Raw genomic sequence first — 24,858 nt, forward strand, 5'->3', positions numbered from 1 at the left:
GTGGCTGGAGCACCAATAGAGAGGAAAAAGATTGAAAAGCTTTATTTATGTACATTTTCTATGAACAGCATCCACTGCTGTTAATCCATAGCCTGCAAAGGCTGTGCAATACAGCATTTGAGGGCTTAAGACAACTCCATTTCTTTTTCAAGACACATGAAATGTGTTTTGTTATAAAACTATCAGTATCAAGACAAGTGAAATACTACTCTTCATTGTAGGGAAGTCACAGGGCTGAGCTTCATCAGCTGCTGTGTGATTTCTGAGAGGTACCAAAACTGGCTGAGGTTTCCCTGTGACAAAGGAAGCTCCCACTGAAATCAGTAACTTAGAAAAATTAGACAAGGGAAATGTGAATAAAGATGTTTAGAGACACAGTAAGGGCATCAACAACTTACATCTTTATGCTGTAGAACAAACTGACAGGAGAACAAGAAAATGTGTGTGATGTGCTTTCAAAGTTCTATCACCTGGAGGGTTCTGATATTTTGTCACTTTCCTCTGACACAGGTGGAAGGGACAGGATAAATGGGTATTTTTGCTGCCTTATGTTGCAGTAACTGAAAAAATACCTTCAGTTACTAAGATGCAGAGAAAACTGCAATTATATTAAGCACCTCACAACAGCAGGAAACTACAAAAGACCTTTATCCCTGGATTCTGTTAAAGGCACTAGTATATGAATAACATGTTGATTTCCAGCTTAATTTATACCAATAACTTAGAGAACTAAACCAGTAACAGGTATGGTCCTGTTCCTGGTATGCAGTGCAAGTATCCCCTAAACCTAAATAAATGCAACCCTAGAGCTTATGCAGGAATGCTCAGAAAATTGATGCTTTCTTTAGAGGAAGAAAAAAACAAATCACAAACCCAAAACACTTCAGCAGAAAGTTTGGTGGCTCGAGTCTGAATTTATAGAAAGTTTTTTCCACCACTTTTTCCTGTTTTTCTAAGGCACTGGGGTGGTTTTGTACTTCTGGGGGAGTGGAGGGATGGGGAAGCAACAGCAGGTTCTGCAAGCTGCCTTGGCATTCAGTGCATCTCCAAGCAGGAGTGGGCATCTTCCAAGAAATCTTATTCAAGAAATAATAAATAAAAAGATAAACTCTGGTTCTGTCATTACATTCTGGTGCTATGAGTTTGAGGAATGTGTAGATGTGTTTAAAATGAACGGAACACTGTCATTATGAGGGGGAATGTAACACAAGGAAATTGCTTTATTTGCAGTCAGTTTCTATCCCTGTGGGACAACAGTTCTTGGAACCTGAACCACTGGCTCTGGTGCTGTTTTTACTGATTTTCCTGGAAAGCTGGCTTGTCCTGAGTGGCAACAATGACACTCCACAAGAGTTCCTTCTTTCTGCCAGTACTACCTTGGGACAACACACCCCAGCTGGGCACTACCCCATCATCTCCTCAGAGCACAACCACTGCAGGGACAGTCTCAGGGACAGTCTCAGGTACACCTGGAGCCAGGAAATTGCTTCGCTGCCTGCTGTGTAAAACTGATTTCTAAGGTTCAGCTTGAGACCCTCATGGATTTGCTGCCACTGCTGTCTTGGGAACAAGCAGCAGATCAGGGCCCTGTTTCCTGTGCTGGTTCTTGCAGAATGAGGTTCCCAGGCCCTGTTTTTAATTAACATCCACTGCTAATCAGCTGTGACAGAGTGACACAAGCCTCACTCTTTTCTGGTGTGTGATTTCATGTGTCCCTGCCAGCCCAAAGCCCAGCTCTTAGTGCAGTGCCACAGCTCGTGGTTGGATGGTTGGAAAAGAGAAATCCATGTAAGAGACAGCAAGATGTGTCAGCTAAACCAGAGGCTTGGAGCAGCAGCACTACCCCAAGTCCTGAAGTGACAGAAAACTGATGGGAGTTTGAGTTTCTTTGGGGAATAAGAGATAAAAAATAAATACTAGATAAAGGGTGGTATATCCCACACAATATATAACATATTTCCTGAAATCCCATTTTGTTCCATTGTGTTTCAGCAGAACAAGGAGCCCATGAATTGTAAATTCCAAGGCCTCTCAGACAATTGGGATGTGTAGTTTCACTGAACTTCTCCCCAGCATGGATGGAACAGCTGCATCGGGAATCTGAACTGGTGATCACCAGATCTGCTGCTATGGGGGTTTAATTAGCAAAAAGCTTTTCTCTGAAACTGTGAATTATCTTAAGTAAGCCAAAAATTAACAGATCCTGAGCCTTTGATGTAACTTCTTTTTCTGGGGACAACCTTTCTCCCTTCTAGGCTGGTTCAAAAGGAACATTCTCTTATGAATAAATATAACAAATAGAAAAATTAAAATCTAGAAAAAAACAATGTAAACGCAAGCCCTGAGGTATTTCAATCACACAGTGTAATTTTTATTCCTGACAATCTAATTTATACCTATGCAACCTAAAGGTGCCAGTAAGAGAACTTACTGCATGGCTCTGTAAAAATGTCCCATCTTCCTTTCCTGCCTTCTGCCCCAGGAAGGGGCGAGAGGTTGAGGTAAGAGCCCCATGGAAGCTGTGATAGTCACAGAAGCAGAAACTGAGGATATTAAAGTGCTGTGTGTCTTTTTCTGACCGCTTTCACTCTTTGTTTGGCTTCCACAGGCCAGTCAGATTCTCCAGAGATCTGACAAGGGGCTGCTTGTCTGGACCTAGGCTCCACCCCTGCACCAGTCTGTAGCCACAGTGAGGCTTTTGGGACAAATGTGGATTTTAGTGGCCCCCTGAACTCACAGTTGGGTTTTTTGGTGTATCTCAGCCTAGCTTGGGAAGCTTAAGCACACTTTGCACTGCAGTTGGTCCCAAATGACTGCCTGGTCTTGCCAGCTTCCCACCTCCTTCCCCCTCTTCCTTTAGCCTGGATCTCCTTGGATGTGTTTTCTCCCCCAGAGCTTTCTGCATTTGCATGAAGGGTCCAGTCCTACAAAAAATAAACACCCAGTCTCTGCATGACAGTGAAGTCAGTGGGTCTACTCTTCAAGTTTGCTGGAGACCCTTAGGCATTAATTGTTTTTTTAAATAAAGTACAATTTTATTAGTTCTGCTCTGTTTGGGCTTTGAAAAATAAAGTCACAGCATGGATCATAGGTCTTTTTACAATGGCATTTGTGCCTCTGCTAATTCTTGGCACACAGGGGCTCAGTGTGAGGGGGCTCTGAGCACTGTGTCCCTGGGGGATGTGCACACACATCTGTTCCATCTGCAGATGTTTACCTGGGCAGCTGCTGCACATCCAGGGACCTGCTCACATCCAGAGGTGTTTGTAAGGAGACACATGCATGTGCTTACATGTGTAAACTCTTAATTGCACATATACAAACATTAAAAATCAAATTAGTCTTAGATGCACCTTTGCTCTTTTTTCATTAAAAAGGACATTTTAAACCCTTTTTTTGTTCACTTGAGTTTTACTGTAACTAATACAATTCACCTGATCACCTAACGGGATATTTTCCTCTCAGTATGTTAAAACACTGATTAAAATGCATTACAATTATTAAATTGGGTAGAAGAGCACTTCTTGTAAGCTTAGTCTGGAACTCCTGGGGCAGAGTTGTGCAGTGACAGTTTTAGATCATTTCTCTCATGTTACGGATGGTACAGCACAGAACCATGCTGAAAATCATGCCAAAGATCTAGAAGAGAAGGGATGTGATTTAGGGATCCACTTACAAAACAGTTATAAAACAATTTTCATATCAGACAATCTGAAAGTCCCTATGGCAGAGAAGTGACTGCTTCCATCTACAAACCCCAAAACATCAGACAATAAACATGGAGGAGGTTTCACTGATTTTATCACACTGGTTTCACTGTTCTTTGTTCTGAATGTCCAGCCAAGGCACAACTGCTCCAAATATTAATGTTACTAACATCAATTTAAGTCACATAATAACTGGTGATAATAATATTGGTTGTATCCTGGTATTTCACTGGAGTGTTCTGAATTTCAGAATGCTTCTACATGGAATAGGACACACATTAGAGTGAGAGCAGAGGGTGATTGCAGAGCCCCCAGAGCTGGTGCTCAGCTCTGAATAGTTCCCGTGCTCAAGAGCAAGACTATACATTAAGTATAAGACTATATACATTAAATCTAAACCCCCATTTGTGTCAGGGAACTTGGTCAGCAGAGGGAATGATAAAAGCAGAGAACAGTGGGTGTTGCCAGAGCTCTGCTTTCTGCCACAGGTCAGTTCTCCACAGCTGCTGCCTCCTGAGCCTGCACTGCTTAGGGTGTGAGATGGGCATTAAAGCACTGGGTTCATGCCCCTAAGGATGGGCACAGCTGAGCCCTCACAGCCCAGCACGTGGCAGAAACAAGCACAGAGAAAGGTGCAGGTGCATTTCTGCTGCTGAAGGGGTCGTGGTCACTTCAGGACCTTCACTGTGTCTGAGGTGGGGACCCAAGGGGAGATGATCCCAGTTCTGGTGTGTCCTTGATGTTACTGATCTCTGTCCCACCCCCAGTGTATTTTTGAGTCCCTTCCTGTTTCATGCAAACCCCAGGATTGTTCAATATGCACAGCATGGTTTCTGTTACCTGCAGAAACCCTTCAGCTGCTTTTCAGTGTCCACTGTGAATGTCCTGCTCTTCCCAGCAGCTAAGGCAGTGTTTCTTTACTCATACTGTGGCTCCTCATGCTGCTGGTGTGACTCTGAAGGAAGTCATGGCACAACTGAGCTGGAAAAGCTTTGTGCTGAAGCCTGGGGAGCCCCAGCCTGCCGGTGCTGCTGTGTCCTTGGGACAGGGTGACATCTATTGGTCACAGCTCTAGTGGCTACTCTCTATTCCTCATGGAAACTAAGGAATGTGTCCTAAAGGACTGAAAGCATCAGACTGCAGTTGTTTTGGAATACAGTAAATGCTGCTACAGCTTTTTGCTTTTTAGTTTGGTTCATGTGCACTCTGCTCTCACAACAAAAGATCACCATCACTTTGGAACCTGTCTAAGGACACAAAATGAACTTGAAAAGCACAGTCACAGAGCTCTGCTTGCACTGATGGGGGCAATTCCCAGGGAGAAGACACACTGGAAGCAAGAAGAATTGAGGAGTCTCACCAGTTGCTGCAAAACACCTTCCACAAAGCTTTGAGTAAGGGAAGGGTACTGGGCTCAAGGAGAGACTGGAGAAATGGATTTACTCACTGTGATGCTAGCAATTGCAATTCCAACAATTCCAACTAGGCGCAGCTGAGTATCAATTACATTCTGAATTTCAGTCAGGCAGTTCTGTTGGAAACAAAATTAAAATATTTTTTAATGCCTGGAAATCTATATTTCAATCAATTCTATCAGCTGTTCTCACTGAGCAACAAATAAACACAAAAATATTTGTGCAGTCACCATCCTAATTCCTGCATCTAAACCTTGGGCTTTGCTGGATAATTTTCCAGCATCTTCCCTTTCCTGGTGAGGCATCTGTACCTCTTGCCTGGAGAGGCTGACACATGCAAGTAATTTTCTTACACTCAGTTTTCTCCCTAAATTTAAACTCCTTTATGTAACAGGCCATGCTAAATCAGGAGGTTTGGGGCTTCATTTTGACATTGAACTCACAAGCAGATTCCAGAAAAGACAGAAATGACAGAAATATCTTTCTTGACACCAGTGAAGTTTTTAGTCAGGAGGCTCCATGCATGACTAAGGTGGGCACTTGCTGAAATCCAGCCTCCATGGGGAATTTGGGATCCTGTTCTGTTCCCTCCTTCTCCCTTTTCCTTTCAGATGGTGCAATATTGTCTTGGCTACCATGGGATGCCACAAACATGTGTCATGACTGAGGGCATTATGACCTCCAGCTTAATTCTGCCTCCACTCTGCTCCATTTCATAAGGAATTTCATGCTGGAATTTGCAAGGTAAAAAGAACTTCTTCCTTTCTTTTACTTACAGAATGCCTCCAATGTTAGTAAAGAACTGACATGAAGAAGTGATTAGAACAAGCAGGACAGAGGACACTTGCCTTTGGCAGCTGGATGTTCTCTGGACAGGGCAATCCTGTTTGCTGTTCCACATTACCTTTACCACAGCACTGGAGCTGCATGAAACAGAGATGGAGGATCAAAGAGGGAAAACCACAGACCACATAATGAAAATCAGTTGTTATTTTGTCCTGGTTTAGGGACATATTTTCATACTGAAAGTGAGACAATAAATAACTAAAAAAAAAAAAAAATCTGTACAGATAAAATAATAACCTTATTCTCTATATTTAAACTGCTGCTTCTGGTAGAGTTCCAACTGCGTGGGACAAAATTCTCAAAAATTAGTTTCAATTGTGTGAGGCCACAGCAAACAGCCACATTTGTATTAACAACAATGACCAGAAGAGATTTTTATTACAGTATTTCATAACAAAGCAAACAAGTGGATTTGGGAAAAGCAGATCCCTGGCTTACAAGAAAACAGGAGTTAAAGGGAGAATGCAGAAAGTTCAAATATCACATACAGAATTATGGGCAATGCATAAAAAGTACAGCAGAGAATGCTGGAATTTTATTTCTGACACAACATCGTGCTGGTTTTGGAGACAGTAATAAATCAGAGTTTCAGAGGGTTTGTTTTTCCTGTTTGCCTATCTCCCACAAAATGCTTGGAATTCCTCTTTGGGTCAGAAATAAGAGCTATGGGAGAAGGACAAAAGGGTCTGAGGTTGTGAAATGTTTGTTCTAAAGAACGTGGGAATTGCTGTAAGGAGCAGCAAAGCTTGGGCTTGCTCTCCATGGGAGGCAGTGTAGATCCAGGATGGACACAAACAGGATTACAGAAGTCACAGGTTGTAACTCTGATTCAGACATTCACTTTTTGGGTGGCCTGAACTGTGTCACACATGTGTGGTCTCTCACTGACTTGGTTCAGCCACACTGTAGGTCCTGGGACACAGGTCATGTTTTCTCTGACTGATGCAGAGGGATGCAAACATTTCTCTCTCTGCATTTGCAAGTATTTATCTGTGGATTTCAATATCCACAAGGGTCATTTCTTCTGCACACACAGACCAGAAGCATCAGAAATTTCAAAGCCTGGCTAATCGCACTTTCAGATGTACAGATCCAAAACCCAGAATTCTGACAGAGCCCTCAGGAAACTCTCAGTGTTGTGAGCCTCTGGCTGGATTTTAGGTACATTCAGTTCTATTTTGGCATCCCTCAGAGGGAGGAATTCTGGATTCTAAGGGGCAGTGTGGCAGTGGAGCAGTGGAGGGAGCTGTTGGGGTGAGGAGTACTCACAGCCACGTGGTAGCGATAGATGGTACTGTTGACCTTCCCCACTGGGTTTTTCATGTAGTCCTCATAAGCATCTTCATAGATTTTCTGGGCTTCCTGTATTGCCTGCAGAAATCAGACTTTCAGTGAGTTGCAACTCAGTCTTACCCCCCATCCAAGACTGTCACCTTGTGTTCTCAACCTCCAGGGCAAAAATCTGTGCCTGGTAAACAGGTATGGTGACTCAAAAGCCAGGAGGGTTTGTGGCCTGGTGGCATTCAGAGGGTCAGAGTGTTCATAGGCTCTGTTTTGTGTTTTGGTTAAACATTCTGAGTTGGGGAAGTTCAGTGCCTGAATTTGTTTGCCCTTCTCCCAGGCAATGCCCTCTTTTCATACAGCTCCCCTTGATGTTCCCTCAAGGCTGAACCACACCTCCACCTTTTCCTGAACAGAGGAGACAAAAACTTCATCCTGTTCCAAACTTGTGATAACACAAGCTGTCATTGGCTCCAGATAAGAATGTCAGAGGGTTTTGCAGGGAAAAGTCTGGAAAGTTTTCCTATGGAAGAGCCAGCTCAGTGGGCACTGGAATCCATAACTACCCCATCATTACATCAGAGGCTGTTTGCTACTTACCACTTTCTTGCCTATGAAGGCAAATACTCCAGCAGTGACCTCACCTGCAAATATCACCAACAGGCAAGCAAAGAACTGCAGAGGAAGGAGAGAGAATCTCACATGAGTGTGGCTTGTTCATGGGGGCTGCCAGCCAGCCCCTCATCCTCCCCAGGCCCCAACAGCCCACCCTGAACCAGAGCTCTGAGGGGGCTCTGCACAGGGCTGCTAAAGCAGATTCCTTGTCACATTCAAGCCAAGGGGAAATGGCAAAGATGTGGCTCAGAGGGAGCTTCAGGAAAATCAGAGAGTAATTCCAGGGAATAAATACATCACAAAGGACAAGGAAGGACACCTCTGCATGTATGCCAGCTCTGCCACAGCGTGGTGGCTGCTGAGTCCAGAGACACTGGATTAACCAATAAAAGGACATAAGACCTTTCAGGTGTTGGACTGTAAAGATCTTCCCATTAATGCTTTGGATGGTTTCACTGCAGAGCCCAGGCCCTGGAAAGATTTACTCACAGTTCCAATCAAGCACTGGGACTCCCGTGCTGCTCCACAGCACCCGAAAAATCCAACTGCTGCCATGATGGCCCCTGCTCCCACCAGCACATAGAGTCCTGTGGAAAACAGAGCCAGCAACAATTTCAGGAAGTTTCTCTCCCCAAAGTCTGCTACCTACTTCATCAGCCCCACTCACTTACAGGTATAACAAAGTCTCTGACTTTCACAAAACTGGTTGCACAGAAAAGGTTCTCTGGCCACAGGGGGCGAGCAATACTTTCTTCAGAATTCTTGGAGAATTAAATAAGACAATTTGAGATTAGCTCAGTTGGTTAGAGCATGGTGCTAAAACCACCAGCTCTGCAGGTTTGATTCCTGGATGGGCCATTCACTTAGGAGTTGGACCTGATCATCCTTGTTGGTCCATCCCTTCCAACTGAGAATATTCTCTGACAAGAATCTGTGACTTTCACCTTCCTAGTTTGCTGTCCCAGGGACAGCTCAGTGCAGGAAGAACAAACCCCATACCATCCAGAACCCCTTACACCTCTGCAATAAACAATGTAAAGCAGAAAACCCAGCTTTGCCAGAGGGCTTATTCCTGGGAAACCTGGGGCTGGAAATGGAGGAACTGAAAGGAACATGGGAGATGGCAGCATACAGATCTAGGACCCCAAATGAAAGCTGACACTCTTATTCAACAGGTGTTTTGGTTTTGGTTTTATTTTTTGTAAGGGCTTTATCTAGGACAAAAGGAAATCAGAGTACAGAGTTTTTCTTTCCTCACTTGTGAATGTACAGTTTTCGATCTGTGTTTAGGTAACACTTGGGTTCCTGTGGGGTTCAGCTCCCACCAGGCCACAACCACGGGGCTGTGCCTTGGCTCTGGTACTGTTGGTGTAATTCTAGTCCTTGTCCTGTGCAGGATGCTGTGCCAAGCCACTGCTGGGGAAAGAGCTTCATCTTCCTCCTCCTCGTGTCCTTCTGGTGAGGGACGGGAGCTGCAGGCAGAGCGCACTAGAGGGCACAGTGAGCCTTGCTCCAGCCGGGACTGCCCAAGCTTCCACGGAGAGCCTTTAGTCTGCTCAGTTACCAGTGGAAACGTTATTATAAAATCCAACCCAAGGTGAGCACAGCTGCTGGCATTTGCTGTTAGCAGGCCTTGTGTGACCTGGACTAGAAAATCCTACAGATGACAGTTTGCAATTGCTAGGAAAATGTAAAACCAGTCAGTGTTTGAGTGCAGAGCTTCCATCCAGCTGCTCTGCCTCACTGCAGCCTGCTTGGGGAATGCCAACTCCTGCCTGCTGCCCATTCAGTGCCACATCAGCCTTCAGTCCCTGTGTCTATCCCAGTTGTGTGATCCTTGTCCTCCCCTCCCTCCTTCCTCCTGCCCCAGTTCCTGCTGAGAGAGACACTCTGATAAACAGCAATAAAACAAGTAATATGGCTTTGCCCTACCAATTGTAATATACACAGTGCTGGGGGGATGCTGCTTGCTGCCTGTGTTGGCAGTTCTTATTCCGTGTTTTCTGGATTTTTAATACTCAGCCACCTGTGACTTCCTGGGACTGAGCATTCTTCAGGCTGTACTTGCACACAGATGCACAGCACTGGTTTTTACTGGAGTACAAAGATATTTATGGCTCAGGGGAGAAAGGTGAGCCAGCCCTGGTGGAAGATGAATTGGAAAGGACAAAAAATCCTCGCTCAGGTGCAGAACCTGGTGCTCCCCAGGCAAACACCAACGCTGCCATTTCCTCCATGGTAACAAACAGTGTAATTACAAAGATGTTTCCTGCACGTATTCAGTGCGTCCCTCCCTGCTCCCTCCCTGCACTTATCAGCCACTTAGCAAAGATAAATTGGAGTAAGGACACAGGAAAGGAGTCTTCCCGTTTCTTTTGGTTATTTGCAGCTAGGAAAGACAAAGCTCGGTGAGTCTAGGGGTGAGACCACTCTCAGGAATTTGGATTTGCATTTGTCAGAGAAACAGCCTGAGCATTTCACTCGAATGACTCAGAGCTAAACCACTACCTCAGTGAGAACTTCCCTTTTAAGGCGTGTTACAGGAAGAACTCACAACACTCACTAAACAAAGCTGAGCCCCAAGCTGAGCCAGCCAGGAGTTAAAATCCACCTCCTTCCATCTTCTGCTCAGGAGAGTTCATCCCACTTTGTCCTTTCTCAGCCTGGGACTGCCACTTGGTGATACCCAGCTATTTCTAGATGGAAAATAATGTTGACACTTAAGATTTCCACAAAAATCATGATATTTTTACTTTTCTACTCTATATACACACATATGTAATCTTTCATACAGGAATGTAACTTGTGATTTTGGGGTTGTCCTGAGGCCAGGACTTGGCCTTGGTTGATCCTTGTGGATCCCTTCCAATTCTGAATATTCCATGAGACACATGAAGAGTAGCTTGAAAAAAGTTAAAGGGGCCAAGTTACTGAGAGGTTTCCCAGCAGCCACATCCAGGGATGCTCAGTGGAAGGTGACTTCCAGGAAGGATGTCTGCCAGAGATGGAAATGTTATAATTTATGGCTTAAACATCTTCATAAGGGACTTTTGCCTCTTGTAGCAAAACTGTAATACAAAAGCTGCAGAGAAGACCACCACATCCTGACTGAGGCCCCACTTAACCCCTCTGTGCCTCCCCCCTTTTCTTTTTCTATTTCTTTCTTTTTCTATTTCTTTTTCTATTTCTTTTTCTTTCTCTTTGCCTCTTTTACTATTAAATAAAATATATCAATTTCTTGGCACTAGCATCTAACCTCATTTGGTTTTAACAATATTTTTGGGTAGATTTGAACATTTCTTGGTTTGATCAGTTTTGTTCACAGACTTAATTTTCTTTGTGTTTAAACTGGTTTGTAACAATATCAAAGCTGTAGATGCAGAAGTATCCTGGATGGTGTAAGTATGTAAGAAGGATCTGGTATTCCTTTTCCTAATGGGGGGCTGTACACAGCAATGTAGGCACGTTCACCTCAAATTCTTGATAAGAACAGACCTAAATTTAAAGTGAGACTCTCCAGAGAGAGAAAAACAAGCAAAGGGTGGCAATGTCTGGCACAGAGCCCTTGGAATCCCAGCTTTAACTAAAGCCACCAAGCACTGAGAGCTGTCGGGGCCAGCAGTGCAAATCCAGATTTTGGTGGTTAATATCACACCTTTCCTTGCAATAGTAACCAGAGTCAGAAGTAGCTCAGCCCCACTAAAACCCATCCCTTCCTAAAAAGCAGGATGGAAAGCCTTAATCAGCTTCTATTCATCAGCACTTCCATTGTAAAACACAAAGCCTTGGCATGGCCTCCAGCTTGGCATCTACAGCACAGCGGGGAAACAAATAAAAGTCAGTTTATAGACACAGAACAGAACAGGTTTGAGAGCTACAAACCAACACAGAAAATTCACTGTGAAGCTCAACATGGCAAAAAGAAGTGTGTGAGTCAGGTCAGGACAGAGAGCTTGTTTAGGTGAGTGGAAAATGATGAGGAGACTCTCCAGCTGCAGCTTTTTGTGAAGCAGAAGGAAAAATGCACAAGGTGGAAAGGAAGCAAAGATTTGTGGCCTTTGTGAATTCTTTCCTCTCACCTCTTGTTGCCCCTGTTGATTTCCTGCAATTCTGCTCTTTGCTCTGTGTGTGCTCATGGAGAGGAGAGAGGGCTGGCACCTAACGGAGAGCAGGGAATGCAGAGAGCAGGAATGGCCCCAGGCTGGCCCCAGAGACAGAGCTCTGCCATCTGGGATGGCAGAATATCGGAATATTTACTCCACCTGCATTTAGGACCCACAAACAGGTCGCTGTCAGCCCCTGAATGCAAATGGAGGAAGAGGCACATTCCAAAGATGAAAATCCATGTGCAAATCTGACAGAAAATTGGTTGATTTAGGCAGCCACAGGCACTGATTACTGAGGGGGTTCTGGAGGAAATAGGGGCTTCTTTATAACCACAAGAGAATGAAAAACAACGTGTCACAGGACTGGGGATTTTTGAACACAGCCTATTCTCTTAATTTTTTTTTAAATGAGGAAATATTGAGGTTTTGGGGTGTGGTTTGTTTTTTTTGCCGTGCTGACCCCCCCACCCCCCCAGTTTTTTTATAGATGTGAAGAGAAATGAAGACTTCTCCTTTTAGCAGTGAGTCAAGTGAGAGAACACCTGATAACAAATTGATTTCCCTTCTGGCTGTAATGTACTGAGTGTAAGAGGGAAACCCCCTTTTTTTGCCATTGTTTTATTTTGCAAAGACAAATTTGGAAAGCCATAAAGCAGCAGCTTTTCTGTATATTTGATTTTTTTGATTCATCCCATGGGGAAAATCATTCTTTCCTGAAAGGAAATTGTCAGATGGGGGTATTCCCTGTGAAAATTCCAACAGGAGGGATTCCCATTTTCTAGCAGACTCTGCTTTGCAATTACAAAGGGAATTAAAATGTTATCTGGCAGTCTCAGAGCATCCTGTGGCTCCCAGTGGTGAAAAATGGCAAATCCACAAGTCAGCAGGTCTCTGGATCAGCCTCAGTGCTCGTGGCACTCAGCTCTCCCTGTCTCCTCTGGAGATAAGGACACATCCATTCCTGGGCTGAACATGGAGACAGATCTGCAAGTCTGAAAAATCACCTTCAAAAGGATCAAGGGATTCTGGGTGTTGTTTCTGAGTGTACCAACCCTCTGTGATTAGCAGTGATACAGAATTCCATCTCTTTAGACCAGATAGAAGAGAAGGATGGGGTTTTATAGCTGCAATACATTTTTATGTGTATCAAGAGTGAGGGAAGGATCAGCCTGGGATGGGAGAGATGTAATTTCAGACTCTGGAACAGAACCCACTCCCAGAGCTACTTTTGTTTGTTTGTTTGTTTGTTTTTCCCCAAGTCTTACTGAAGGTTTGAGGCACAAATCCCTGCCAAAGAGCAGGAGCAGACAAACACACCCTGTCTCTGTCTGGCTTTATTTCACATGGGTTTCTTGTTTACCTGGCTGCTATGGGCACTTTCCATTTGAAATAATTCTCCTTTTTTTTTTTTCCTCTCTTTTGGGCTGAGTAAATAACACTGAACAAACCCCCAGCTGTTCCTACTCCACAGAGAGAACAAGCAGCTCTGTTCTGGGGGTGAGGGACCCAGCAGCAGCAACAGCAGAGCCCGGGACCCAGAGAGGGCTTGGAGGGATTTTCCTGGGGTTGTGAGTTCCTTGCAGCCCCAGAGGCAGATGTAACCCTCCAAGGAAGGACTGAGGCTCTCCTGCCCTTAGGAGAGCACCAAGGAACGTCAAGCACAGACACAGTCCTGGAAAATATGAGAAACACACGTAGGAGTTGGAAAAAAAAAAAGTCCAGACAGGGATGGTTATGTGTGGCACCAAACTCAGCTCCTGAAACAGGATTGTTACGAGAAATTTCCATTGTATATTTATTTATAAAATACATTTACAGAACTGGAGAAAAGCTGCTGAGGCCTCTAAAGTGGCATGAATTTCTGGAGAAGTGGAACATACCCTTAATTTGAGCATAATGGATTTATCTGATTAAGTGTCTGGTGTGAATTCAGCAGAGATTTTGTGGTTAATTTTCCTGGAACCATTAGAGGCACCAGCCCAGTTTGGAGGCTACTGCTGATGCACAAATCCTGAATTTCAATTTAAAAGCAGCCTCATTGTAATGTAACATCCCAGTTCAGTTCTTCTCTTTCCCACAGAACACCAGTCCCTGTTACATATCTTGTTCACATGAACCCTAAATAATTATGGCCAGATTCACTGGAGGCAGTGCATTCCCAAAGCTGCTCCCAAAGCTGCTCCCAAAGGCTCTGTCAGGGTCCACCCCTCTGAACTCAGGTGTCACCTGTGCCAGCTGGAGCCGTCCTGCCCTGGCTGCTCTTCACAGACCCCAGGCAATGGATTCTACCATTTAATGATGTGAAAAGTGTGGGAAAACTTCCTCACATGGGAGCTGTTCAGAGTGCACACTGTGGTCAGAAGCACATGGCCAAAAGTCTTGGTACTTTCTCTACTTTCACTTCATCCTTTTTGGCTAGAACCACACAGAGCACTACAAATGTACACAATGACATTAAGATTTCTTTCTTCAAATTTCCTGACGTTTATTTGCCTGTTTGGCTGCAGTAAGCAAAGCACTTTGTTGTCAAGAGCAACTGATAGTGAGTCTAAGATCATGTTCCTGTGTGGTTGTAGCTAATTTAGAGTCTGTCAGTGTTTGTACTGCTTACATTATCTGTTACCACTTGCATCACTTTGTTGACACTGTATTTCTTCTGCCTGTGTAATACTCAGTCATTTGGCATTCTGAAATCCTCTCGTGATTCTCTGCAATCCTCTCTAGATTAGGACACTGCATAATCCTGTGTGTGCACGAGCCAGCTCAATCCAAACCTTCCTGAAGATGTTTTTGAACTGACAAGCCCCAAAAAGGAGCCTGAGGGCTTTTTGGTTGCTGGTTTGTTTGTTTTTTTCCAGCAGACAGAACGCTTTCCTCTCAATGACTTCAAAGTGGACGGTCCAAACGTATTTACAGCTCTGTCAGAGCGAAACACAGCACAGGACATTTCCCTTACAGGAGCTGTAATGGGTTATACTGGTTTGCTTGTTATGTAGGAACTGCTTCAGAGCATGTAGAGCTCTCTTAAAGAGACTCAGTGTGAAAAAGGAGCCTGAGCAACCTTGGAGGGTGGGGTGCTGCTCCAAAGAGAGCAATCATGGGATGGTTTGGGTTGGAAGGGTCCCTAAAGATGATGGAGTTCCAGCCCCTGTGACCGTGTTCACAGGGGTCCGAGGATGAGGGAAGAGATGAGGATCTGACTCCATGTTTTAGAAGGCTTGATTTATTATTTTATGATATATGTTATATTAAAACTATACTAAAAGAATAGAAGAAAGGATTTCATCAGAAGGCTGGCTAAGAATAAAAAAAGAAAGAATGATAACAAAGGCTTGTGGCTCGGACAGAGAGTCTGAGCCAGCTGACTGTGATTGGCCATTAATTAGAAACAACCCCATGAGACCAATCCCAGATGCACCTGTTGCATTCCACAGCAGCAGATAACCATTGTTTGCATTTTGTTCCTGAGGCCTCTCAGCTTCTCAGGAGGAAAAATCCTAAGGAAAGGATTTTTCAGAAAATATCCTTGCCATGGGACACCTCCCACTGTCCCAGGCTGCTCCCAGCCCTGTCCAGCCTGGCCTTGGGCACTGCCAGGGATGCAGGGCAGCCCCAGCTGCTCTGGGCACCGGTGCCAGGGCCTCAGCACCCTCTGGGGTTACACATTAATGTAACCAGCCACGTCCTGGGGGCATGCAGGGATGGGAAGCACCTTGATGCCCTTTTCCTTCCCACAGCACCAGTGACAGGTTTGTCCCCAGACACCTGCAGGTGGCTCTTTGCAGAGAGCTCCCAGTGCTGCTGGGCGAGCTCTGGGCTGGGCCTGGGCACCCTGAGCAGAACAGGGACTCCTGGAGCTCCCCGAGGGGCTCAGGGCTCAGCAGTCACAGCAGTGAGCAGGAACCACGGTGGCTTCCAGCTGCCTCGAGGGAGGAGAAGGAAATGGGGTAACTGTGGCCTTGGCTGCTGCTCTGGGGTGGGACTGGCTGGGAGAAGCCACCCAGGAGGACAATTTAATGGGCAAAAAGCATAAAGTGCATTATCATGCTTAAGTGATTAAAAAAAAAAAAAGCCTCCTGAACATCAGCATCTTGCAAATATGCAGCAATCACCCCGAGGCAGACGGACACATTGTCACATTAGGCTAAAGTAGCTTGTTTGGTGAGAATTGCCTTTATTCTTGCCTTTATTCTGTCAGGAGAAATGCTAACTCTTAGGAACTGCTGCAAGGTTTTGTAATCCACAACAGAGACCGAAGACCTTGGAACAACTTTCATTTTTAGTAAGGTTTTCTCAGGGGGTGGTAGTGGTGGTGTCATATTTTTAAAGTGAATTTCCAGTGAGCAGCTTCCGTTTTCCACTCAGGGCCACTATCAGCCTTTTCTCTCTAAACCACTCTTCCTGAGCAACAGAAAAAAAGAAAGCTGCACATAGATGATAGGAAGAAAGACAATTTCATTGCTAAAGTCTTAAGTACAGACTAAAAGCCTCTCCAATACATGATGGCAGGATCATTTAATGCTCTTCTTGTGGCTGCACATCTCTTTTGCCAACAGCTCTCATTTTAAAGGCTGGTAGAGTTTGAGATGTGCTGGATTTAGCAGAGAAAATCCTGTTGACTAAGGGTATAGTGCTTGACTCCAAAATACATGAATAGAACTTGAACAAAGTGAGGCACAGGAGCAGAGAACTGCAGTCCACATGGATGGAACTCCAGCCAGCTCCTGTTTGTATGGGCATCCACTGCAATGGAGAAAAGCTCCTAATATCCTTCAACTCCAGACATGACTTCATACCCTAAGGCACGCTCCATCCACGTACCTTTCAAAGCCAGCAGCATCACTCCTGCTCTCACCCCAAGAAAAAGCCACTATCACCCTAAAACTTTTGTCCACAGCTGTTTTGGCCCTGATGGATGCCTGGACCACAGATTGGATCATGAGACTGAAACAAAGAGAACAGAACAGAGCATAGGAGGGTTGTGAGCTCTGGCTGTGCAGGAGAAGCAACATTTCAGGGCTGAGAAAGAGCCACCCAGACTGATGTGTTTGCATTCATCAGGTTTTGTTACCATTCCTGAGGGGGTTTGTTGAGTACACACACTTCACTTTTATTGGTGCTGGCAGGGATGGGACCCTCTGCACTTCTTTTCTGAGGAATACAGAGTTTGTCCTGCTGGTTGCCCTTTGTCCACCAAAAGCAGAGATGGAAGAACTGAAACTGGTCCTTAAAAGGTCCCCATGTCAATTTTTGCTTTACAAGTGCTCTACTTGCACTCAGCAGCACTTGGTCTGTACTACTGTGCTTCAGTTTTTCTTAAAATTAAGACCAGCAGTACTACAAGGAATTAATTAATTGTGAGACAGCAATGCTGACACCCTGGGTTCCCACAAGCATCTAACTTCCTTCTGACTCTTACAGACCTTCCTGCCCAGTAAAAAATTTCCCAGTCTTGGTACAGGAGTCTCCATAAGGATGAGCAATCTGAGGGAATTCCTGAAATTCCACAGATCTTTTCTCCATTTGATCTGTGCAATGTCACAGACAACTCAGATAAAAAGGTATCTGCCAGCTATTGTCCTTTGATGAAATTATCCTTTTTTTTTTCATTTTTTTTCTTTCTCAAGAGAGGGATCTGTGAACTCTACCAGAGCTGAACTGCAGTTGAACAGGGAAGCCACAGTTTTGCTTCATCACTTGAAGCAGAGGCACAAAAACTGCACTGTGAGATGGAGTAACATAAAAATATATCCCATTGTAGAGGGAACTGGGAACTGCAGGGAGAGGATGCCCAATTTTAGGAGCCTCCAGGTGTAAGATGTGTCTGGTAAAATGGTTGGAGGCTGCGTGGGTCAAAGTGCTCCAATTCCAACCTTTTCTGTTGTAGGTTTTTCACTGCAAACTGCAGTGGGGAATATGGATCCCCAAACACAAAACCACAAGCAACAGAAAGCTAGGAACACATATGTGCTTGCCCACAGCACTGCTGCCTGTAAGCTGTTCTCCAACCAACAAAAACATCTCAGTGGCTGGAAAAGATGAACAGGCCTGGTTGCCAAGTCATGGCCTGAACTATTCCAGGGGCAGAAAAGACAGCTGGGCTGCTGGTAAAGAACAGGGCTATTTAAGGAGACTCACTCTGGCCTAATGGAAAATGCAAGGATAGAATTATCAATTATTTTACACTAACCCAACATTTCAGATCCAGGAAAAAAACAATCACAAGGAAGGAGAAAAGAGAAGCTGGTTAGAGTCGGCTGGCAGCTCAGTCCAGGTACAGAAAGAGCAGAATGTGCTGCCCTTTAGAAGAAAGAAAATGAACTGTTTTTCAGAAGATGGTGATTGTGGAGTGTTTCAATGCACCTGCACTGTTGTTCCAAGCACTGGCACAAAGTTGATGTGATCCCAGGGCCTTGGGTTATCACAAGGAGCCACAAATGCCATCAGTGGAACTGAGATAAAGAAATTCTTTTTGGATGTGTAGCTATATGCTGATATTTTAAGTCATACTGCTGATCTGCTTTCTCTTTCAGCCCTCAGGGCAGCTGCTCCTGGTGTGCTGCACAGTGTTCCATATTAAGAATTCCTATGCAAAGCCCTGGCTGCCACCCAGGAAGCATGTTAGAGAGCAAACACACAGAGCCAAATAAACAACAGTCCCAGACACTCTGAGAAAGGCCCAATACACAACTGCCAGGGGGGACTCCGAGCTGAAATCTCCTCGAGAGGGAAAGCTCTTCAGCATGACCTTCAAATGCAGCTTTGTCTGCTGCAAACCCACTGAAACTGAACTTTTCCCTGTTCTTTCACCATGGCCCCGGCCCCAGAGTGTTGACAGCCCCAGCACAGCCTGAGCTGAGCCATCAGATGCTCCGGGGTCACAGCATTTAGCAGGGTTTGTAAGGAGGGAAGGAGACAGCAGAAAACTCTTTGGTTTTCTTTTACAGGAATGCTCTGTTCAGTGCCTGTTACAGAAAAGGGCAAAACTTCACTTTAGAATTTAGTCCAAAGTGTAAGTTTGAAAGAATTCTGAAATCTCTGTGCCCTGTTCCTCAGCACTTCCTCTCACAGTTACACATTTCAACAGGCAGCTCTATAAATACGTGTGGCAGCCCAAAAGCTGAATGTCATGGTGTCTGATGAAACTTTTACAAGAACATTCCTCAGGACTTCCCAAAATTAACAACTTTGAACAACTTTTGTAATTTCTATTCAGTGCAGAAGCAGACTACATCTTTTGGAGATTTCAATACACATGCAACAAAAAATATCTTGTTTAGACTGTGTGTTCCAGGCTGTACTGGAGTTTTGGTGCTTATTCACAGTACAGGATGTAGCAATTTCTGCCTTCCAGCAGCACTTGATTTTGAAGGCCAGAACATCCTTTTGTCTTGTTTGCTCTCCTGGGACAAACATAAGTGGATCAGGGAGGGAAGCACTGCAATCTACAGCACAGGGAATTCAGCAGGTATAAAGTGGAGCTGGAAATGAAGTTGGTGATCTAATGTGCTGCTGTCATAGCAGCTCAGATGTAAGAGAAAAAGCAAATCATAACTTCCCGGCTCTCTGTGTCAGTGGAGGTGTTTTACAGTAACCCTCAGGTCCCAAACAATGTTTTCATCTGAATGGTTTTGTTCAGCCTCACAAAATCCCAGGGAAACATTGCTGAACATCACATTCTCCCCATTCATTCCCATGGCTGCAGTTCTGTGCCTCTGGCCTGGCTGCAGGTGTTAAAGAAACCTGGGCCTGGGGCTGTGGTGGGTCTGGGTCAGCCTCCACTGAGAGCATTGGGGTATTTAAGGTGACTGCACAATCCTGGAGTGACAGGTAACTGCTGGAGGACACCTCTGTCACCTCCCAGTCCCTCCACCCTGCCACAGTGGCTTGATGGCCAGGGCAGGACTGGGTATTCACTCACACTTGGCATTTGTAGATGGCAAAAATGTTTGCACCAATGGGATTTTATTGGGTCCATCTCTAGGGGTGATGTATTGAACAGAAAAACTCCAACTTTTCTGGTGTAAAAATATGTTACAGTTACCAATTACAGAGAGCTGCAGTCGCTGGCAGTCCCAGACAGCTGCTATTTAAGGGTATCTATAAATATGAAGCACAGGTCCCAAAAACCCACCTGGAGATCCCAGGGAGAAAAAGTTATCTTAAATGCTAAAAACAGATGTGACTAATCCCAGTTCTGTGGGCACAGGAACTAGCTGATGCCTGCCCAGGTTGGACAAACAGCTCCTGAGATGACTGAACACCAGGTAATATCACTGTTCAGCTGGGGAAGGATTTGCTTTGGCACTTTGGTCCCACTGAGGCCTCCACAGGGAGAATTGCTGAGCAGAATTTTGTTGCTGGCCTGGTTCTGGGAACCTTCTGAAAGGACACTTGTTTTGTTGGCTGGCAGCTGCACACAAAACTCTGGAGGGATATATTGGTGAGCCCCACAAGTGTCTGACCTGTCTCACCTTCTATTCTGAGAGTCTTAGCACAATTCACTTAGGGTATGAGGGGACTGGATCAAATCCAGGAGAGGAGATTAGTTAGGGCTAAGGAAGTGGCTGTCAAGCCGAGAAAGGCCAGAAGCCATCACACACATGGCACACAGCACCAGAACATCCAGTTTTGTGTAGGTCAGCCCAGAAATTGCTGACCAAGGTGTGTCACCTGCCCCAGCATGCAACCAACCCTGGAGGCTGCTGCCCTCCCAGCACTGTCACTTACCCATGAAGAAAAGTTCTGGGGACTTCTTGTCTGTAGCAAACTCAGCCATGGGCCCACCAAAGCGCAGCCACAGCCCGAAGGCAATGACAGCCAGTCCTGCCAGCTGCAACACAAACACAGCAGTCAGGGCTGCAGTGACAAAGGCTGCAGAGCATCACAGCAGTGTCCTGGCACCTTGTGCTTTCTTGGAATCCCACAGCTCAGAACTGCACTGTCAGAAAATTCATGCAGCACTTGCCAGGGTCTGAAACAACAAATTACTATTACAGTGCGATGTAGTTCTTTCTTTCAGCTCCTCAGTGCAGTGGTGCTTCTGAACTTACTAGAGACTCTCAAACCTTGTCAGTCATTTAATTATCAAAACTGGGCCTGAATTGTCATGAGGAATGGAGTGGGGCAGGGGACCCCCACCAAAACTAGGAGGTACAAGGATTGTTACTGGGTAGATATCTTGGATCACAGAAATTACAAACAAGTGATAGATGCTGTCAAATGCAAGGAAAAATTCCCTTTAATGTGAACAAGACCAGGTCACAAAGGAGTGTCACAGCATGTTGTTTGAGGGAAAAGATCTACAGTCAGAGGTTTCAGCCTCACCACGTGCCAGACAGATCATCAGCCTGCCAGGCAGAGCTGTGTGACCTGGCAGAGAACTCCAGCACCCTCAGGAGCAGAGCTGTGTGTCCTGCAGGAGCTCCAGCACCCTCAGGAGCAGAGCTGTGTGTCCTGGAGGCACCTCCAGCACCCTCAGGAGCAGAGCTGTGTGTCCTGCAGGAGCTCCAGCACCCTCAGGAGCAGAGCTGTGTGTCCTGCAGGAGCTCCAGCACCCTCAGGAGCAGAGCTGTGTGTCCTGCAGGAGCTCCAACATCCCTCAGGAGCAGAGCTGTGTGTCCTGCAGGCACCTCCAGCACCCCCAGGACCAGGCACAGTGTCCTGCTGCTGTCCAGGCCCAGATTCTCAGCCTGTGGCACCTGCACATCCTGGACAAGGCTCACAAGCACCTGCTGCTTCCCATGTGGGTGCCAGCCTGGCACAGTGCTCCCCTAACCTGTCCTGCATTCCCTGGCACTCGATCCATTGGCACAGCTCCACAAGCCAAGAGAGCAGGCAGTTGTACAGCTGCAGAGCTCAGGATCACAGCTTTCCTCACAGATGTGTCCTAGCAGAGGGTGAGGGTCCCCTGCCACCCTGTCACAGCATGGGGACCTCCCTGCTGCCAGCCTTGGCCTGCCAGGGCCTCTCCAGGCTGTGGAGTGCCCCTGGCAGTTCGGGGTGAATGTCCCAGCCAGCTGCGATGGTTCCTTCCATCTCAGCGAAAAGGCAGATAACAAAACACAGTACTTGTCACTTTTGAGAAACAAATAACACAAAGCTTTGTCCTTCTGCTGCCCTGCAGCTGCAGCTGGGCAGCAATCACACTGCCCCTCCAGCTCGAGCACAGCAGCACTGTGTCCCCGGAGCACGCAGCGCTGTCACCACGAGGGAACAGCCTTTGGTTTAACTGTGCTTCAAGCATAAAGGAGACAAAAGCCCAAAACTGCTTGGTCCAGAGAGGCTGAACAGGATGACTTTGTGGCTTCTTTTAAAAAGACCCCAGTGAATCAGAAGGAAAGAAAAAGACATTTAAGAAGATAACATTGCTGATTGTTTTCTGGAAAGCTGAAGGGAGAACAGTGCACGAGGGAAAGTGAGAGAAGAGAAAGCGTGAATTCAGCTGGTGGAACTGTGAGACTATTGAAAAGGTGCAATGAGGAGAGAATGGACACAGCATTCCCTAAACCTCTTGGGGCGATGCGAGGACTCTGTTTTAGGATGATCTTGTAGCAGCTGTTTTCTCCCTTATTAAAATGGTATTAGTAAAAAGCACCGTGATGGTGTGAAATGTTCTGCTCACTGCACTGTGCTGGGGGAACCTCTCCCAGCCTCCTCCTGCAGCCGCGTGGTTGCCGGGGCAATGATCGCTGCTTTAAACGATCAGTTCAGACAGATGCTGTCTCTGCTCAGCAATGCCATCTTACCCCGAGCCGGTGCTTCATTTCCCCGGCAGAACCGCATCTCCCTGGGAGCGAGCAGAAGCCGGGAGCGCAGCCGCAGCTCGGGCAGCCGATCCCGCAGGGCTGCCCGGAGGGAGCCGCGCCCGTTCCACCCCGGCACCCCCGGCACCTGCAGCAGGTGCCCGGCCCCGTTCCGCCCCGCGCTCACCCAGAAGGTCAGGTTGAAGATGAAGAGCAGGATCTTGACGCAGCGCATCCCTCCATAGCCCACGCCCATGGCGGGCGCTCCGGCAGCAGCTCAGCCGCGGCTCGGCCCGACTCCGGCGGGGCGGCCCCGGGGGCAGGTGCGGGGCCGGGCGGATCCGCCGACCTGGGCCCGCCCCGGGGCGGACTTTGTGCCCGGCGCCGTGCCCGGGGCTTCCCGCGGCCGCAGCTGCCCGGGCGGGGCACGGGCGGGGCCGGGCACCCCCTGGGCCCCGCGCTCGGTGCAATCCCTCTGTGTGTCTCCCGAAGACGCTCGGATCCTGCAGATGCTGTCCGCAAAATTACAGGCAGGAGCAAGAATGTGATGTGGTTAAACTTGCCTTGGTTCATAGCCATAGCTAAGAGCCCCTCAAGTTCATTTTCCAATCATTTATTTGTTCTCTAATTTGACCCGAAATGCTGACTCTGCTGTCAAAATCTTAAAGCTTTCTCATCTTATTTTTTTCCAGCTGCTCCTTTGAGGTCTCCAGGAACTCTGAGTCCAAAGTTGCCTGTGGGGCTTTGAGTCAGGGGAGCAGGAGGTAAGGTTGTGTCTCTGGAAAAGGGGTTTCTACGTTAAGCATTTCCTCTCCTTATTTAACAAATAAAACACTTATTTCCTTTTTTTCTTTTTTTTTTCTTTTTTTTCTTTTTTTTTTTCTTTCTCTTTTTAGTTTGTGCTCTAGTCATAACTGTAGACTTCTACCTATTCAAATATTTTCAGGTTTTGAATACATTTTCCCTGAGGTGTGTATGGAAACTGTGCAAAAATGTGTGGGAAAAGATGTTTGGTGTTGTTATTTCAAATTACACTCCTCTAATTACACAATAATACCAAAGGACGTTGGAGGCGGTTTCCTTTTTCACTCATTTTCCTCTTCGTTTTCAGTTGCGTTAAAGCCTGGCCATATTTTGGAAAAATAATTCCAAACAGTTTACTTGAATTGCAATGACAGAGTTTAATTAAGAATATCTTATTCCATTTGCAATGAATTGCAATGCAATACTGTTTATTAGTTTAGTTGTTTGGTTTTTTTAAACAAACATTGAATCTACCTTATAACTCAGAGTAAAACCCCACAATTTCCCTTTTTCTTGCTTCCGTGATGCTCTGCTGGATGACGTTGACCTACCAGGTCCAATGTATTCCTTCTAAAATTACAAAAACATGAATGCATTGGAATAATCAAAATAACTTCAAGACAATGAGATGCATCAAACAGTAGCAGAAGTCTTCATTATCCTCTGATACATTTGAACCAGAGGAAAAACAAGAGAGTGGTTTTGCCTTGGATTGTGATGGCAACAAAAATAAATAGTTATTTTAGAAGTCTTTTATTAGGCTTCTCTATTTCTCTAGTAATTTTCATGCTGATTTTCTCTAAAAGTGTAGGAATGAATCATTCGGCCTTCACAAGTAGTAGGTCTCCTTCCCACATAATTCTTGCAATGAATTAATCCCAAGGTGCTGCTTTTCAGCACGTGGTTCTTGGCATCTCCCGGAGGCAGCTCGCAGCTTCCTCTGGCACTGCCCAGGGGTCACACAGGTTTGGGTGCCCAGGGGTCACACAGTTTAGGTGCCCGGGGACGTTCAGGCAGGTTTGGGTGCCCAGGGGCACAGGGCTGGCAAAAAGTCACTGATGGGGCTCTGCTGGGCTCTGTTTTAGGGCCAGTGTTGTCATAAATGACTCAGATTAGGACTCAAAGGCATACTGAGAAATTCTGCTGACAACACAAAACTGTTCTTGAGAAAAAGAGCTGTTGACTCCCTCAGAGGCAGAGAGAACTTGATAAATGTGAGCGCTGGGCAGTCACCAACCATGTGCAGTTTAACAAGGGCAAGTGCTGAATTCTGCACCTGAAGAGTTGCAGGATTGGGTAACCCTGGATGTACGGGCAGAGTGGGGAGCGAGGCTGTGGA

At 46.0% G+C, this 24,858-nt stretch overlaps 1 protein-coding gene across 2 annotated transcripts; it reads right to left on the reverse strand.

Moving 5' to 3' along the window:
* Window positions 1–22,972, reverse strand: TSPAN2 (tetraspanin 2). 2 transcript variants are annotated; one of them, XM_059488088.1, is made up of 8 exons: window positions 22,903–22,972; window positions 20,701–20,803; window positions 8,354–8,451; window positions 7,850–7,924; window positions 7,238–7,339; window positions 5,971–6,045; window positions 5,155–5,238; window positions 1–3,639 (listed from the first exon to the last, which is right to left on the reverse strand). In XM_059488088.1, the coding sequence occupies exons 1-8, from the start codon at window positions 22,969–22,971 to the stop codon at window positions 3,574–3,576; spliced, it is 672 nt and encodes a 223-aa protein (XP_059344071.1). In that variant the 5' UTR covers window position 22,972; the 3' UTR covers window positions 1–3,573. The 2 variants fall into 2 exon arrangements, with proteins under 2 accessions (XP_059344071.1, XP_059344072.1); XM_059488089.1 differs by lacking the exon at window positions 1–3,639 and adding an exon at window positions 4,295–5,037.
* Window positions 22,973–24,858: the final 1,886 nt, after the last annotated feature.

Source organism: Ammospiza nelsoni, chromosome 23, assembly GCF_027579445.1.
Source record: "Ammospiza nelsoni isolate bAmmNel1 chromosome 23, bAmmNel1.pri, whole genome shotgun sequence".
In the NCBI taxonomy this organism is placed as follows: domain Eukaryota; kingdom Metazoa; phylum Chordata; class Aves; order Passeriformes; family Passerellidae; genus Ammospiza; species Ammospiza nelsoni.

Bases quoted from the DNA above. Each gene is read 5' to 3' on its own strand.
- TSPAN2 (XM_059488088.1), bottom strand. From the start codon at position 22,971: ATGGGCGTGGGCTATGGAGGGATGCGCTGCGTCAAGATCCTGCTCTTC. The intron at 6,046-7,237 runs GTGAGTACTCCT...TGTTTCATGCAG, and splicing joins TCTATCGCTACCACGTGGCT to CTCCAGTGCTGTGGTAAAGG. The intron at 3,640-5,154 runs GTGAGTAAATCC...CTTCTCTTCTAG, and splicing joins TTGCAATTGCTAGCATCACA to ATCTTTGGCATGATTTTCAG.